The 14915-nt window shown below is 31.5% G+C and overlaps 2 protein-coding genes across 2 annotated transcripts in view; both read right to left on the reverse strand.

Annotated features, from left to right (window-relative positions):
- Nucleotides 1–1701: 1701 nt before the first annotated feature.
- Nucleotides 1702–9066, reverse strand: LOC113371040. Its single transcript, XM_026611689.1, has 13 exons — nt 9049–9066; nt 7156–7431; nt 6721–6946; nt 6498–6644; nt 6256–6371; nt 5974–6176; nt 5659–5855; nt 5248–5462; nt 4823–5007; nt 4598–4682; nt 4068–4420; nt 3643–3960; nt 1702–1861 (listed from the first exon to the last, which is right to left on the reverse strand). Exons 1-13 carry the CDS (start codon nt 9064–9066, stop codon nt 1702–1704), a joined length of 2499 nt encoding a protein of 832 aa, XP_026467474.1.
- A 596-nt stretch (nt 9067–9662) lies between these two features.
- The window catches only part of LOC113371042 (myopalladin-like), a 7425-nt gene continuing 2172 nt past the window's right edge, over nt 9663–14915 (reverse strand). Inside the window, exons 4-6 of the mRNA XM_026611690.1 lie at nt 11497–11701; nt 9860–10048; nt 9663–9677 (exon numbers count right to left, since the gene is read on the reverse strand). Of these exons, the coding sequence (XP_026467475.1) occupies nt 9663–9677; nt 9860–10048; nt 11497–11701 (409 nt within the window). The remainder of the gene's footprint in view (nt 9678–9859; nt 10049–11496; nt 11702–14915) is intronic.

Consider the following 14915-nt stretch of genomic DNA (forward strand, 5'->3'; position numbering starts at 1 on the left):
AGTTATATTTTATGTGTGAAACACCTGATTGCACAGCAAATACATAGCATTTTGACAGTTTTTACTACCAATTCATATGAAGAAAGTAACGTAACACAGCGTTGCCATAACAACGTGAAGTCACCATCCATTTTATCGGAAGATTGGCCCCCTTGTTAAATAAATCTTTTATTTGTCATAATTCTAAAAAATGTGGTTCAGCAGTTCAAGTTCATGAATGAACAAATAATTTGGTAGAACTGACAATAAGAGAAGCAACAATCAAACTTATAATTTTTGCAACTTTTTATGTAGTTCATCCTATATTAATTCTACAGTCTTATTGTTAGTTAATTTAATATTATTATTATTTTATTCTGGAAACCTATCTAATTGCATTTTTGGCGCATACGATTGTGAAATTATTCAAATAAACCATCGCCAAATATCTTTATTTACGTGTAATGCTTACACTATCTTATTCTAGTCATATAAAATTTTAAGGCAAAAGCTATCTTCGTACAAATGCAGGCTGCGTTTATCAAAATATTTAAAAACTAGCATTTCTGACTAGTTTTTATATAATACATACAACTTTCGCTATTAACAATATTTTTGCTTCATTAACACATTAATTGTATAAAGCGATTGGTAACCATTTTTATACTTTAGATTTGAGGGTAACTTGTGTGGATACAGGACTTAGACTTAGCGTATTTTAACTATAATGACAAGATATTAGAACAAAAATTGAACGAAAAATGTTATATTATTTATTCGTCCTATGAGCCTTCCAAACTTAGATTTCTCTTAATCTTTACGAGCCCTAGATTTTTTTTTAAATAAGTAACACTAAAAATGGCAAAACTCATACAGCTTTAGAAATCTTTCAAACCGAATTATATACGTTTCAAATATTTAATTCGGTGTTTCCATATTTTCATTCCTTAAGTCTTACTGCTTAAAAAAACCTTCATCTACATTTTGAAAATAAACCCAAAGACAGTAAAAAAATAATAGTAATCATAATACCAGACAAGTTATTGATATCCTAACTACACATAAATAATTATCTAGTTATCTAATTGATAATTCATATATTATGCAGTCATAGCTTTACTCAAAAAATCACATAGTTCATCCAAGCAAAATATAATTCATCAAAATCATTCCACATTCATATATTTCTTAATTTTTAAAATCCTTCTGTAAGGATTAAATAATGATCACAAATAGTAATTAATAAATATTATGTCTACACTATTTTGTAATATATATAATTCGAAGTTATGAGGGACGTTAAAGATTATTTAAATTTTATTTTATACTGTAATTAAGCTTACTTATTGAAATACATGGTTTTTGAATATAAAGATAAATCCAAATTATTTTTGCAAATAAACTCAAGATTTTTAAAATTTCCTTTATAATAAATATCATACTTGGTATGACGTAAGAAATATTGTTTTGAAAATTATATTTAATTCAAATGATTTTTTTGCCCATTTTTTAAAAGTAATAAACATGCCAATATTCGGAGGGACCATATATTATTTAAATTATTAAGAGCCAACGATCGGAAAATTTACCTTAACAATTTTCGAGATCGTTGGCCCTTAACTCTACAAAATGGTGCAGACATAATATACAAATAAATTCTTAATTTAACTAAGCTCAAACTGATTCTTCTAAACAATAATATGAATTGTGAAATTGTATACCCTACGGATTTCTTAATTTCTGGCCTTTGCTACGATCGGCACTTTTGCTACGACTCCGACTTCGCCTGGTCTTCTTGTTAGTACTATTTTGTTTCCTTCGTTCTTCAGACTCTGAACTAGTTGGGGAATATTCTGCCTGGCGTCGAGCAACTACTGGCGACCTGAAGTATAACTAAATTAAATTTATTGCTTACTTTAACATCGATCATAAACTTAGACACAGGGAAAAGCTTTAAAATTAACCCTCCGTCGGTCAGATATTTATTTACCTACGAACGGTCGGAGTAGCCTGGCTGGACCACACATTTTTTCGTCCTGATTTTTTTATTGATCGACAGCTAATGAAATTTTAGAAAAAGTCCAGAAATCTCAAGTCCATAGGATTACTAAAAGTATTTTTTTTTAAATTGAAGTCGAAAAAAGTCTGGCCAGACCACTCCGACCGACGGAGGGTTAAAAGTTATCTCTAATAACATAGTATAGATATTTAACTCAAAACAATTTAGTATTTTTTATGTTTGTCTACAGGTAATTAATAAATTGATAAAATTAACAAAAATCTAGTAAGATGATCTACCTATCATGGAACACATGTTTTTCTACCATATACTTACATCCGATCTGCCGCAAAAATATTAGAAGAAACTTTTTACATATATTCATTCTAGCATATAGCATATTTGATAAACAGATTAAAAATTAATTGAACAACTAATATTAACATAAAATTGAATGAAAATTACAATAAAATATAGATTATAATTAAAATATTCTTAGCAAATCAAATCCTACATCTTGTTTAGTATGGCTGTAAATATGTATTATGTGCATCGTGTATAATTTTAATTAACGTTGTGATAGTATTAATAAAAGTAATTTTTATTATTTATGACAAAATATAAATATAAACAACTCGCGGAAAATCAGACTATATTCTCATACGATAATAAAATATACCAATGAACTATTTATGAAACTGCAATAAGTTGTAAACATATGAATCAACAACAATAGCTAAATTTGTGTTTATTAACCACTTTATTGTGTCGCTCACATAAGATAATAAGTACAGTTTTGTGTCGTGTGAATTGAGCCCATGACTATCAAATGAGAAATGTAGGATATTTTATAAAATTGAGCAAATTTATTAGTATATTTCACTTCTTTGTTAACATGATATATAATATTTCAAACGCTCTAAACGTTTTTAAATATTTTTAATAAAAACGGAATAAATTCAATTAAAACTATTACACATGGTATATGTATATTTTCCTGATAAAGATTAAAATAACTTAGTCATTATTTATAAAAAATTATTTATAAGTAAATAGTTCAAATTATATCATTATCAATAAAATATTGTTAATATTATAACAAATGGAAAAACAACTATTGACTATTTTTTCAACATGTCCATTTAGTATACAATGTCCCTTTACGGCTGACATTTGTAAATCCCCGAAATTTATTAAATACCCTTAATTGGACAGTTTTAAATAAAATAGAGAATAAAAAAAATTATATCTAAGGTAAGAGTAGTTTTAAATAGTAAGAATAGTTTCAAAATAAAAAGCAGAATAATTATTTAAATAGCTAATTAAGTTAATTCGTACGACTAGGGTAAATTATTTCCGCATTCCGAAAATTTTGGGCAACTCCCCTTGAAGTTAAATGCCACTTACAACTACTATTTTATACAGCCCTAGTCTTAAATTGTTTTTTACTTCTATTATTTTATATTCTATTTTTTTCAATGATATTCTATTTCTATTATTTTATATTTCTATTTTTTTCAATAAGCATGAGTACTATACTCATCAATATACAAAATTATGGAACTCCTTCATGTAACTTACGAGTATATTTGTCAATTACAGTTCATTGGTTAATCAATCATTTTTTTTATGAAAACTTTACATTCTGATTTTTTTTAACTTACCTAAATGTATCAACAGTACCGCCATATCCATAGAAGTCCATTTTTCCTTCCTGGTCATTCGTTAAGCTTGCGGTCGTCCGTGATGAACTCTTGGACTCCGCCGACCTCCTGGTTGCAGTGGTACCAGCGCCTGCGCCGGAGGTGTACTGCTGACAACCGGTCATAAAATCACCTCTTGACGGTAATTCGGTATTGTCGCAGAAATTGTCATTATGGCTACGCAGGAAATACTCGTTATCCGATTCATATAAGTTACCACCTAAGTATTCGCGATTGCCTCCTGAATATGGATAGGAGTCACTACGTTGGTCCAAATCTCTGGAAAATAAAATTTATTTATAAATGATTGTGGATAATATGTTCAACTAATCTTATAAATATTTTTATTTGAATTTTACTGAAGTGGTGCAAGTGTGTTTTCTCACCTTAACCTATATTGTGGTTGGCAGCTTTGTTGCTGTTGCTGAAGTTGCTGAAGAGCATGAAGTCTATCATCGAAAGCTTCCGGCCTGTAACACTGTTCATATAATAAAGATCCGCTTTCATATTCATTTATTCCCTGGTCAAGGAACTGATCATTATCGAACAATTGCCTCTGACTATGGTCTTTGTTGCCGAACAAAAATTTTGTTTCCGCTCTGCCATCCGGACACTCGTCATTGTCGGGAAGGGAGCAAGATGATAGGGAATCTTCATCAGAATAGTTGTTACTGTCTGAAGTGTTTTTGTGATGCCTGTTTGAACGATTCGTTGTCCAACTGCTGGGGAATGCCGGAATCTGAAAATATAAAACAAGCCTGTTAATGGAAAAATTCATCAGAATGAATAATTTTGTTATACAGCAGTATGCATGGTTATTAATGGCAATTCTCAAATTTTATAAGTCTAATCTAAAGATTATATATTTTACTAAAATATGGCTTTTAATCAAATACTTGTTAATTATAATACTTACCGGTGGTGGATTGTTCAAGTTCTTTCTGGAAGCCACTGGAGAAGAATTCACTGGATTTGTCCGAATAGTCATGGTATTAATACCCCTGAAAGAATATTTACTTATTGAAAAACAAAGTATTTCAAATATTATACACTACATAAATAAAAATAGTGAATACAGATTTATTTCAGTAAAACCAAATTAGATTTTCTATTCACAATTTCTCTGAGATAAATAACCTACCTGAATGTTCCATAAGGATGATCTGGTGGAGGAGGAGCCAGATCACAAAAGTTAAGAGGCCCTCTATTCATTTGATTAAGTTGGTTTTGCTCTTGAGTGACTGCGTATTCGGAAGAACTAGGGCTTCTACTTGAATTCGATTTGACGCATGAATTATCCGATTGTGTTTCGTGGGCAGATATATGCTACAAGGATAACATTTATTAAACTTCGGTCTACTATTTGTAATAATTATTTTAATTACAAAAAACTGGTATGCACTATAATGAAGTCAATGTATTTTTATCAACAAATAACATTGGTTAAACTGGCGTAAAATTCATGATTTTCTTGTTAGTTTAACTTAGTTTGAAACTGTAGTTTCAACGAAAGTATGTAATAGTAAAAAATATGAATATAAGCTGTTGTTCAAATTAGTTACTTACCCCTTGATCTTTTAATCGTAAAGTGACTGTGGCATATGGTTCTGGTGGCGAATGAGTTTTTCCATTTGTAAGAATACCTTTTAGTGTTTTTGTATTCGGATTATTATTTGGAATGTTGTTGCCACCATTAGGTTGGTTAAATGATGATAGGTTTACTTCAGCGTATTCTGAGCAAACTGGTCCTCCAGGAATCATTGTTTTCGATATTAAAGTTCCTAATAAAAAATATATCTTATTATTCATAGAAAAATTGAATGAATGAACTTATATAATTGATTTCATTCGACAATTCAGATTATCGATTAGATATTTATGCAGTATAAGCTGATGCAAATCGTAAAATCGTACCAAGCTGATGGAATTTTTTAAAATTAATACTATATTATTAGCAAAGTAAACAATTTAATTTACCATTAACCCAAAGAGATTCTGTTCTATTCACACCATATCCAGTGATACCCGTATGCTTAGCACCATTTCCCGGCTTCTTTCTGTGACGTCTCAATCGTACAAAAAGAGCAGCACATGCTGCGCCTCCGGCTAAACATGCTCCTGCAGCAGCAAGTGCTGCCAAAGGCCAACGCGATGACTCACCAGCTGGATCGGTCCTAGAAAACGATCAACATAGGAATATAATTTATTCATGGAAAATAACAAAAAACATGCCAGAGAATTATGAATACATCAGAAAACTTAAATTTATTTCAAAATATACTGGTTACTTACTTGGGTGGTCTCTGAATAAGTTCTGGATCCATGTGTAATGTTAAAGGCTGACTGAAAGGCCCGCTTCCACCGCCTGTTATGGCCGAAACACGGGCCACGTATTTTCCGCCTGCGGATAAACTGTTAATAACTACTGACAACGTTGTTGCATTGAGCGTCATTTGTCCTAAAATCTTGCTGGTTGCGTTGCTTTTAATTTGAATCTGAAAAAAGAAATATATGAATGAATAACTGAATTTTGAGGAAGCTTTATTATGATGAAGGAAACTAAATAATTATTACCTTATATCCCACTAGATCGCCGTTTAATTCGTGCGTTGCAGGTGGTTGCCAACGAACATAAGCTGCAGTTGAATTTATTAAACCAACTCTAACATCTACGGGAGGCCCTGAGGGAGCTAGAATATTCAACATAGTTTTTATTATATATTAATATCAATATCAAAATGAAAATATCAATGCATTTAGATTTGACCTTGAATTATTAACAGTTATTCACAAGTTGTAAGTATAAATTTACTCACCATCTTCCATAGTTGTTCCTATCCTTATATTAGAAGCAGGAGCATTTCGTCTAGTTGCAAAAATTTCATAGTTTGTGTGCGCTCTCAGACCGCCTATCACAGTTTGAGACAAAGTCTGGTCGCTAACAACCAAAGATTGAAACTCGTCTAAAGATAATTGGAAAATAATAATTAATATTTTGATATCAAAGAACTTCTGTATTAATAATTTTAATGTACCAACCTTGAACATTCTTATCAACGCTCAAGCCATCTGACAATCCTTTCACTGGACGATATCTCAGAACGATACCGTCATGACTGCTGGTGTCAGATTCATCTTTTGACCAGGCAACCAGTACAGCATTCGGACTTACGGCCTGCACACGTTGTATACGCACTGGTGGCCTTGTCTGCTGGTCAGGCTCTGGTGGCCGGGATGAGTAGACAGCTTCATCAGGGGTTGCCACCTATAAGAGACATAGAAAATTAGATTTACTGACATTATAAGGTAGTTAATTTTTTAGTTCTCGGAAATATTTCAAGTAGGGTTAAAAAATATTAACCATTCTCAAGAGATTCGTATCACGTCATACCTACAACAAAATTACTCAGCAAAGTTTTATCTGCAGCAATCCTCATAAATCTTTATTTAAAAGTAAAAAATATCAACACAAACCTCTATGTAAATTCTTTTGCTAGTGCTTCCGGCCTCGTTCACCGCGGTGCAAACGTAGTAGCCCGATTGCATGCGATCGGCGCCACTTAGTTTTAGCTCTCCCTTCTGTGTCACATAGGAGCGCGCGTCGAATGAGCCGCCGGGGGAAACCAAATGGGTTGCTGAATCATCCGTGGAGGCTGATTGTTGAACCACAGACTGCGAGGTGGAACTCAAATCGAGGACACTCATGGTCTGTGGGTGCTGAGGGCCTTGGAAGTCGTTCGATAGTTGACGCTGAGAATAATAAAGTTACAGATTAATTTGGGAATTATAATTATTATTAAAAATTTATTCTAAACGTAATATATATATACTATATAATATATATATATACTATAATATATATATATATATATATATATACATACGCAACACGCATATTTAAATATATGTGTGTGTGAGGAGAGACAAAGTAGATAGTCAAGATAACAAATGAAATGCTGAAGAAATAGCGAGAGGAGAGAACTCTAATAATCATGAAATGAAAAAGAAACTGGATCTGACCCAGTCTGCAAAAACAGCGCCTACTGCACGACGTCATCGAAGGTAAAATATTGCTAAAAAATGCAGAAGAAGAATGCAGATAATTGACGACTTACTTTAGAGAAAATGGGAAATGAAAGCCGAAACAAGAAGTGCATAAAAAGTGAACAATGGCAAAGAAATGGTGATGGGAATAATAAACAAGGGAATTAATAAAAATAATGGTCCTGCCTTTGAGCGGACAACCATCCATACTATATATGTGTGTATGTGCATTTACATAGTACATTGAGCTCCGAGTAAGGAAAACAAATAAAAACAAATGTTTTTTTATTTTCGACCATTTATCTTCTCAGCATTGTACGTTATAATAACACATGAAGACATACTAAAAGAATGAATAATACAAAAAATAGTGCAAAAATGTTAAAATAATGAATTAACCCTCCGTCGGGCGCAGCCGATCTGACAAATACAGGGCCAACATTTTAGCATGTTTCTCCATAATTTGATGTCGTCGAGATCTCCATATCTCAGTAGCCTTGTTATTTTATGTCTATTTAATCGTCCATATTAGATTGTCTTTGAACTTCGCATATTTTACTAGTAGCAATTTTGTTAAAAAAAAACGCACTAAGCCAAATTCTATTTGACGTACAAAATGACAAAAAACAACAAGTTTTTACTGTCCTAATTGTTTATATAGTCTTTGTATAAACATTTCAACAGAATCTGACAATTGTTTTCATATAGTTAATTAAATTATTCATTTCAGAAAAAGTAAGGTTTGTGCGTCTAGCATTTTGAGCGCACGTACGGATTTTTATATTTTGCTATATTATAAAAATAATATTGATCTATTATATATTTTGTTTTTGTTTACACATAATATACCTATTCAGCATTGTAAAAACGCAAATTAAATAAAAATATATAAAACTTTAAGCTTTCTGCCAATATTCTTATAATCATATTTGGACTGCGCCCGACGGAGGGTTAAGGAGTAAAAATTTATTTAGCTCGTTTCTATTATTTTTTTATAAAAATTAAGTATTTTAACAGTAAATAAATCCGTTCATGGTTTATGATATAAAAATTATCAACTCGCGCAATTGAAATACAAATAATTATAGTTTAAGATACTTGTTTTCAGTTGTTGGGAATGCATCAATTTTTAGAATTTTTTTTAATGCACATTAAAAATATATGCATTAAATTTTATTATTACAACTTTCATTTATATGGCCGTTTCTACTATTTATATCTCCTATACTACTATGTAATAAAAGCACCCTATTTAAAATATAATTAGTTTTGTCGTTAAAAAGCCGTAAAACACTCCTAATTCCTCTATCTCACATAACTGACCTTTAATCGAAGACTCATAATTTTTTCCTTGCTCAGTATCTCCCTTCGTTGTTCTTCCATAAAAATATTTTTCATGACTTCCTCCTCATCTTCTGAAAGCTCTCGCATACGTTCACGATCTTCCCATAGTTCTTCGTCGCTCACTGGTCCAGAAGTTGGCATCGAGGAAGGGACATAGGAATGGTTAATACTTCCTCCTAAGAATAGTAATTTGAAAAATTATTTTAATGGATTTTGAAGAGTACTATAAGGATAAAAGTTTCATTTACTGATTGTCGAAAAAAGTACATTTTTTAACTTACGTACAATTATTTTTTTCTTCATACACAAGAAAATATACGTTTAATGAACTGTTATAAAACAACTGCTAATACATTTTATTTAAAAAAAAATCCAATATATGGCTTAAGGGAGATTAATAGATATTTATATCTAATAACTCATATGCTTCTATGTCTTACCGGTTGGTTGAGCAAGTATTTCGTGATCTTGGTGTTGCACTGTAGATAAAGGTAAACGTTCCCAATAAATCCTTGGCTCCGGTTGGCCTTCTGCTCTGCAGGGCAATGTCACGTCGCCACCAGGGTCGACTGTTACGTCATTTGGTAGCTCGATTAACTTGGATAATGCTGAAATAAAAAACAATATTATATATAAGAAATATACGAAAGGTTAAAATTATTTTAATATGGGTGTGTAATGAAACTAATCTTCAAAACTTTAAAGTTGATTACAGAATTTTCGCTGAAGATTTAGATGATAACTTGCAATATATATTTTTTTAATATTTCACTTGATACTTACAATATACACTTAGTCGTGCACTATTCGCAATGTGTCCTCCTTCATTAGTTGCTTCGCAAGCATATTGTCCTTGGTCCTCCGGCCTCGTATCTTTTATCACAAGCGTTTGATCAGGCAAAATAGTGTAACGACCTTCAGGCAAAGGTTGGCCTCCGGCTCTGCGCCAGGACACTTCTGGAGCAGGATCACCCGTAACCTGGTAATACGAAATATATAATAAATTAGTGGGCGGCATGGCATCGTGCCTTAAGACAAATTGCTGCTACTTCCTGTACCAATTTTTTTTTTGAAAGATTAACATTTTTGGAAAAAAAATTACTCTGAAAAAATTAGATTTTTGAGAAACTATAAATTTTGACAAAAATTTACTTTTTTTTAAAAAAAAAAAAGAATTTTTGAAGAAAAAATTATTTTGAAATATTTTGGAAATTCAGAAAATTTTTTCGAAGCAATCGTACTGCTTTAACTGCACAGAGACGAAATATCGAATCGCGTATGCGCCGCGTCGCCGTCTAACGAATAAACATTGGTACGGAACCCATAGAAATGTAAACAAAATTCATACTTATTGTTAATATCTCTATAAAATATCTGATAATTTGCTGTGCATATGTCTAATGATCATTTTTGACCACCAACTGGCATTTTTTTCCTTTTTTACTAGATCTCCGAAACCGCTAGACTTGCCTTCATGAACATTTTTTCATGATCAGTTTTTCATCTTGTTAATACAAGTGAAATGTTTTTTTGAATTATTCAAATCCGACGCTCCGTTCTCTTAAAAACTGAGTTACCGTTTTTTGGCACTTTTTGCCTCATATCTTCGGAACGGCTAGACCTGCCTTCGCCAATAATCAGCACGTCTCCTTATCAATACGAATCAAATGTTTTTTGAATTATTCAAATCGCTTCATCCGTGTTCCCGAAATCTTCGACGAAAATTTATATCCGCATACACATACACACACGCACACACACATACATTCATTTTTTCTAAGGTATGCCAAAATATTCAGAAACCTCTTAAACGTAAAGGTATATAAAAATGTTTATTTTCGATTTTTTTGCGATTACTATAACTTACCCTACGGGAAGTTAATAAATCCATCTGTGGAGACAACTATGGGGATCAAATTGCAAATTCAGATTGGGGTATACCCCAAAAGTAAGTACCAAATTGGATAATACATGAAGACGCCGATATAAACGCAATATAAACGAGGAAATAAGAACACATTCTGACAATTACAATAGCCGGCTCGAGAATCATCTAATTCTAAACCCACTTAGCAGAGAACTACATCACGAGGACAAGCTTAGAAAGTTCATGTTACATAATATACGTCAACTTTAAAAAATCTGACAATGTCCATGTGTTGTCCATTTCAGGATAAATGTAAAAATAACTACATAATAATAATAAAAAATGGCATCTATAAAATTTGATCTTGTTTGGTTTATGCTAGCAATTGGTCCGAAAAATTTACTTTGCAAAGAAAATTACTTATGACATGATGACAAATATTATAAAATAATTTGTTATATATCAGTGTATATAAATATTCAAATCAGCTACAAATCTGAATCTCTACGATTCAAGACCGTACTATTTCTCTTAATAAAATTATGCTCTGAATTAATTACTTGGCACTGAAATTCCGCCGTAGCTCCTCGTACTGCCTCACGATCCTGCGGTGCCCGCAACACACGCGGCGGCGTCACCACCTTCAGTGTGGCCGCGTCTGTTTGCCGCACACCAGCCATGTTCTGAGCAGCGCAGCGATACGCCCCAGAGTCGGACGAACGGGTTTCGGAAATCAGCAAACCACCACCGTCGACCAGCGACAATCTGAAATCAGAGATAAAATAATAATGAATTAATATATAGATGATATAGATAATATATATTAGATAGTGTAGATATAAAATAGATGGTATAGATATTAATATATAGATGGTACATTCAAATTACTTGCTTAATCGATAATCGAGTTATAATTATATATAGAAAAATAGCTAACACCCAAATAGGATTAAACAATCTATTAGATTTACAACAAATTCTATTAGATTTACAAAAATTATGTAATCGAATAGAAGTTGCATAATTGTCGCTTAGAAAGAGACATTTCTACCATTTTAAGAAATTGGATAAGAATTATACAATAACTTTACTTTTTGAAACTTATTACCAGGATTTTAGAGTATAGCAAAAAAAAGAATCGATCTGTAATCGATATCAAATAAATATACATAAATGCATATACATAGTTCCGTACAGAGTGAAACGTTGGGACTTAATATTTCGAGCTAATGGTCTTAGGTCTTGCATTTGTCTTTTGTCTATAATTATCATTAATATTAAAAATAATATACTCAATTTAATAAGTTGAGTATATATTTTTGAAGTAAAACTTTACGGGTGTAAATCCGTACAAATGCAACGGAAGTGCGTTACGCCAGATAAGAGTCGAGTGCTAATGATGATTTATCATTCGCTCTTGATGATATTATAGATGTTGGGTCTATATATAATTTATATTTATAATTAAAAGAACTGAATAACGTGTATATAAGTTTAATTTATAATAACAAAACAAGTATAAAGCGAGATTGCATTTTTCGCATCCCTCGAGCCCACGCAAGTGTTGCACGATGCGCCGTCGCCAATTGACAGTTTGCGACGTTCTTCACACGCAACGTGTCTATGAAGTTGGTATTGGCGTTTCTGGTTGTTACTCTCACCGCTAGGTGTCAGGAGACGCCATAATATCATTTCTATACGGTCGTCGTATCATGAGGCTTCTTTGTATTTGTCTTACTGATAAACATTATTCAAAATTGTTTTATGATGCTTTTACTTGCAATTGAAATGCCATTCTGTGATAACAAAGAAGTTTTAATTCAATCACGTGTTAACCTTACGCGCACTCTCTTTTAATAATTGAGTATATTATTAAGTATATAATTTAAAAAAAATCAAAAATGTATGTAGTAAATATGGATGCTCAATCAATAATGAACTTCTTCATGGAATAATGGACTGCCATCATATATACAAAAAATGACTATGACACCAATTAAAATACATCATAATTAATTATACGCTCTATTGAATTAAATCATTCTGTTACGATTTGAAAGATAGTTATTCCTTTATCGAAAATCTTACAGAATTTGACATATTATTTGTTTGATAATTACTCAAGTGACAAAATTTTGGTATTATAGCAGAAAGGAAATATATTTAAATCAAGGACATAGAAAGTAAAATTCATATAATAAAATGCAGTTAAACGTTTAGAATTAATATTATTCTGCTTTGGTTTTTTGACTATCCGCCTGTGTGTGTCTGTTTTTTGGTATTCAAAAACCACCAATCGCCTTGAAAATTTGGGAAACTATTAGGTATACCCATAGTTTTTGCAATATTTTATTAAAAGCTTATTAAAATATTTAATTATAAGTACAACCTTTATTTTCCTTTCCTCTCTTTTACTTGACAATCTATCTAAACTAAACACTGTGACGAACTACATCAATGGATGCAGTTTCACTCTATTCTATACCATGCCCAATTGATTTTATATCCCATGTAGATAGATGATCAAATAAATATTAAAAGTAGTGATGTGCCGACTCGAAAATTCCTGATTCGAGTGATTCGAATCAGAAAAAAACCTGATTCGAATCATGATTCGAATCAATTCGAATCAAGTTCATATATGAGCAATATTAGGTTGTCAAATATCTCCCTTCCGCTTTTTTGCTATTTGTTTATAATACAAAAAGGCGGAAGGGAGATATTTGACAATCTAATATAATTTAAGAGAAGAAATAATATCATTTTAATAATTTTATAAGTGAAATAATTAATTTAGTAAGCAATTAGTTCCAAAAAGTGCAGAGATGAATACATTTATATTATATATATATATATATTTATATATATATATATATAATAATAATAATAAACTAGCTACAAATATAACTAATATTTCAAGTGAATTTACAGTAAAATATAACCAAACACTTCTCTATCACTAAAGCATATAAAACAATATTCTTAATCTTACGTTGAAAGAATGCATGTGTATATATTGATTGTTTAGATCTAATTAAACAGGGGGCTGAATCTAACGTCTTACGAATGATTTAAAATTCAATCCTCTACTCACTCTACTGTAAAGATTGATATTATTTCATTTGTGTGAATTTGCCATTACTTGCATAATTAAAATATGATAATTTGTATGTGTATAAAACTCGTTGTGTAGTTTATTTTGATAATAATTAAAATTAAATCGCGTATTTATTATCTAAATGAGTTTTTGATATTTCATGAACAAATTTGCTCTCAGCGCTTAGTCAAAAATAAACAACACTCAAGACCCATACGCACAGCATCTCGATAAGTCGATACGCTGAAACGCGGACACATGTTTCGAACTCAAGTCGGTATGATTCAGTTTGAGCCATATGAACTCGGATAAATTCATAACGACTTGAAGTCGGGATAAGTCGGTTTGAGTCATAGGAACTCGAATCAATTCATATCGACTTCAAGTCGGTTAGAGTCATAGGAACTCGAATCAATTCATATCGACTTGAAATCGGGATGAGTTGGTTTGAGTCATAGGAACTCGAATCAATTCATAACGACTTGAAGTCGGGATAAGTCGGTTGAGTCATAGGAACTCGGATGGTATTGTTAGACAATGAATGCGGTTAAAGTCATATAAATTGGAGTCGGGTGATACATTTAAGCGTATTAAAGCCGGGTGACTCGCATGATTTAATTCAAGATTTATTTTTTAATTTTATTATTATTATTTTTTATATTTATATTATTATTATTTATATTATTATAATATTGAATTAAATTAAAAACATTTTTTTATATTTATGAAAATTTGTGTTCACACATGTTTTATCACAGTAAATATTCGCGGCTTGATACGAGTTGATTCGAATCAAGTAAAATCTGATTCGAATCAAGTCGTTAAAGGCTTGATTCGAATGATTCGAATCACTTGATTCGACTTGGCACATCACTAATTAAA

The sequence above is a fragment of the Ctenocephalides felis genome, unplaced genomic scaffold (genome assembly GCF_003426905.1).
Source record: "Ctenocephalides felis isolate EL2017-DRISC unplaced genomic scaffold, ASM342690v1 CF-g0.4_SCAFFOLD_01492, whole genome shotgun sequence".
Lineage (NCBI taxonomy): Eukaryota > Metazoa > Arthropoda > Insecta > Siphonaptera > Pulicidae > Ctenocephalides > Ctenocephalides felis.

Bases quoted from the DNA above. Each gene is read 5' to 3' on its own strand.
- LOC113371040 (XM_026611689.1), bottom strand. The intron at 5,008-5,247 runs GTAAGTAACTAA...TTATCCTTGTAG, and splicing joins TACGATTAAAAGATCAAGGG to CATATATCTGCCCACGAAAC. The intron at 4,683-4,822 runs GTAGGTTATTTA...ATATTCTTTCAG, and splicing joins CATCCTTATGGAACATTCAG to GGGTATTAATACCATGACTA.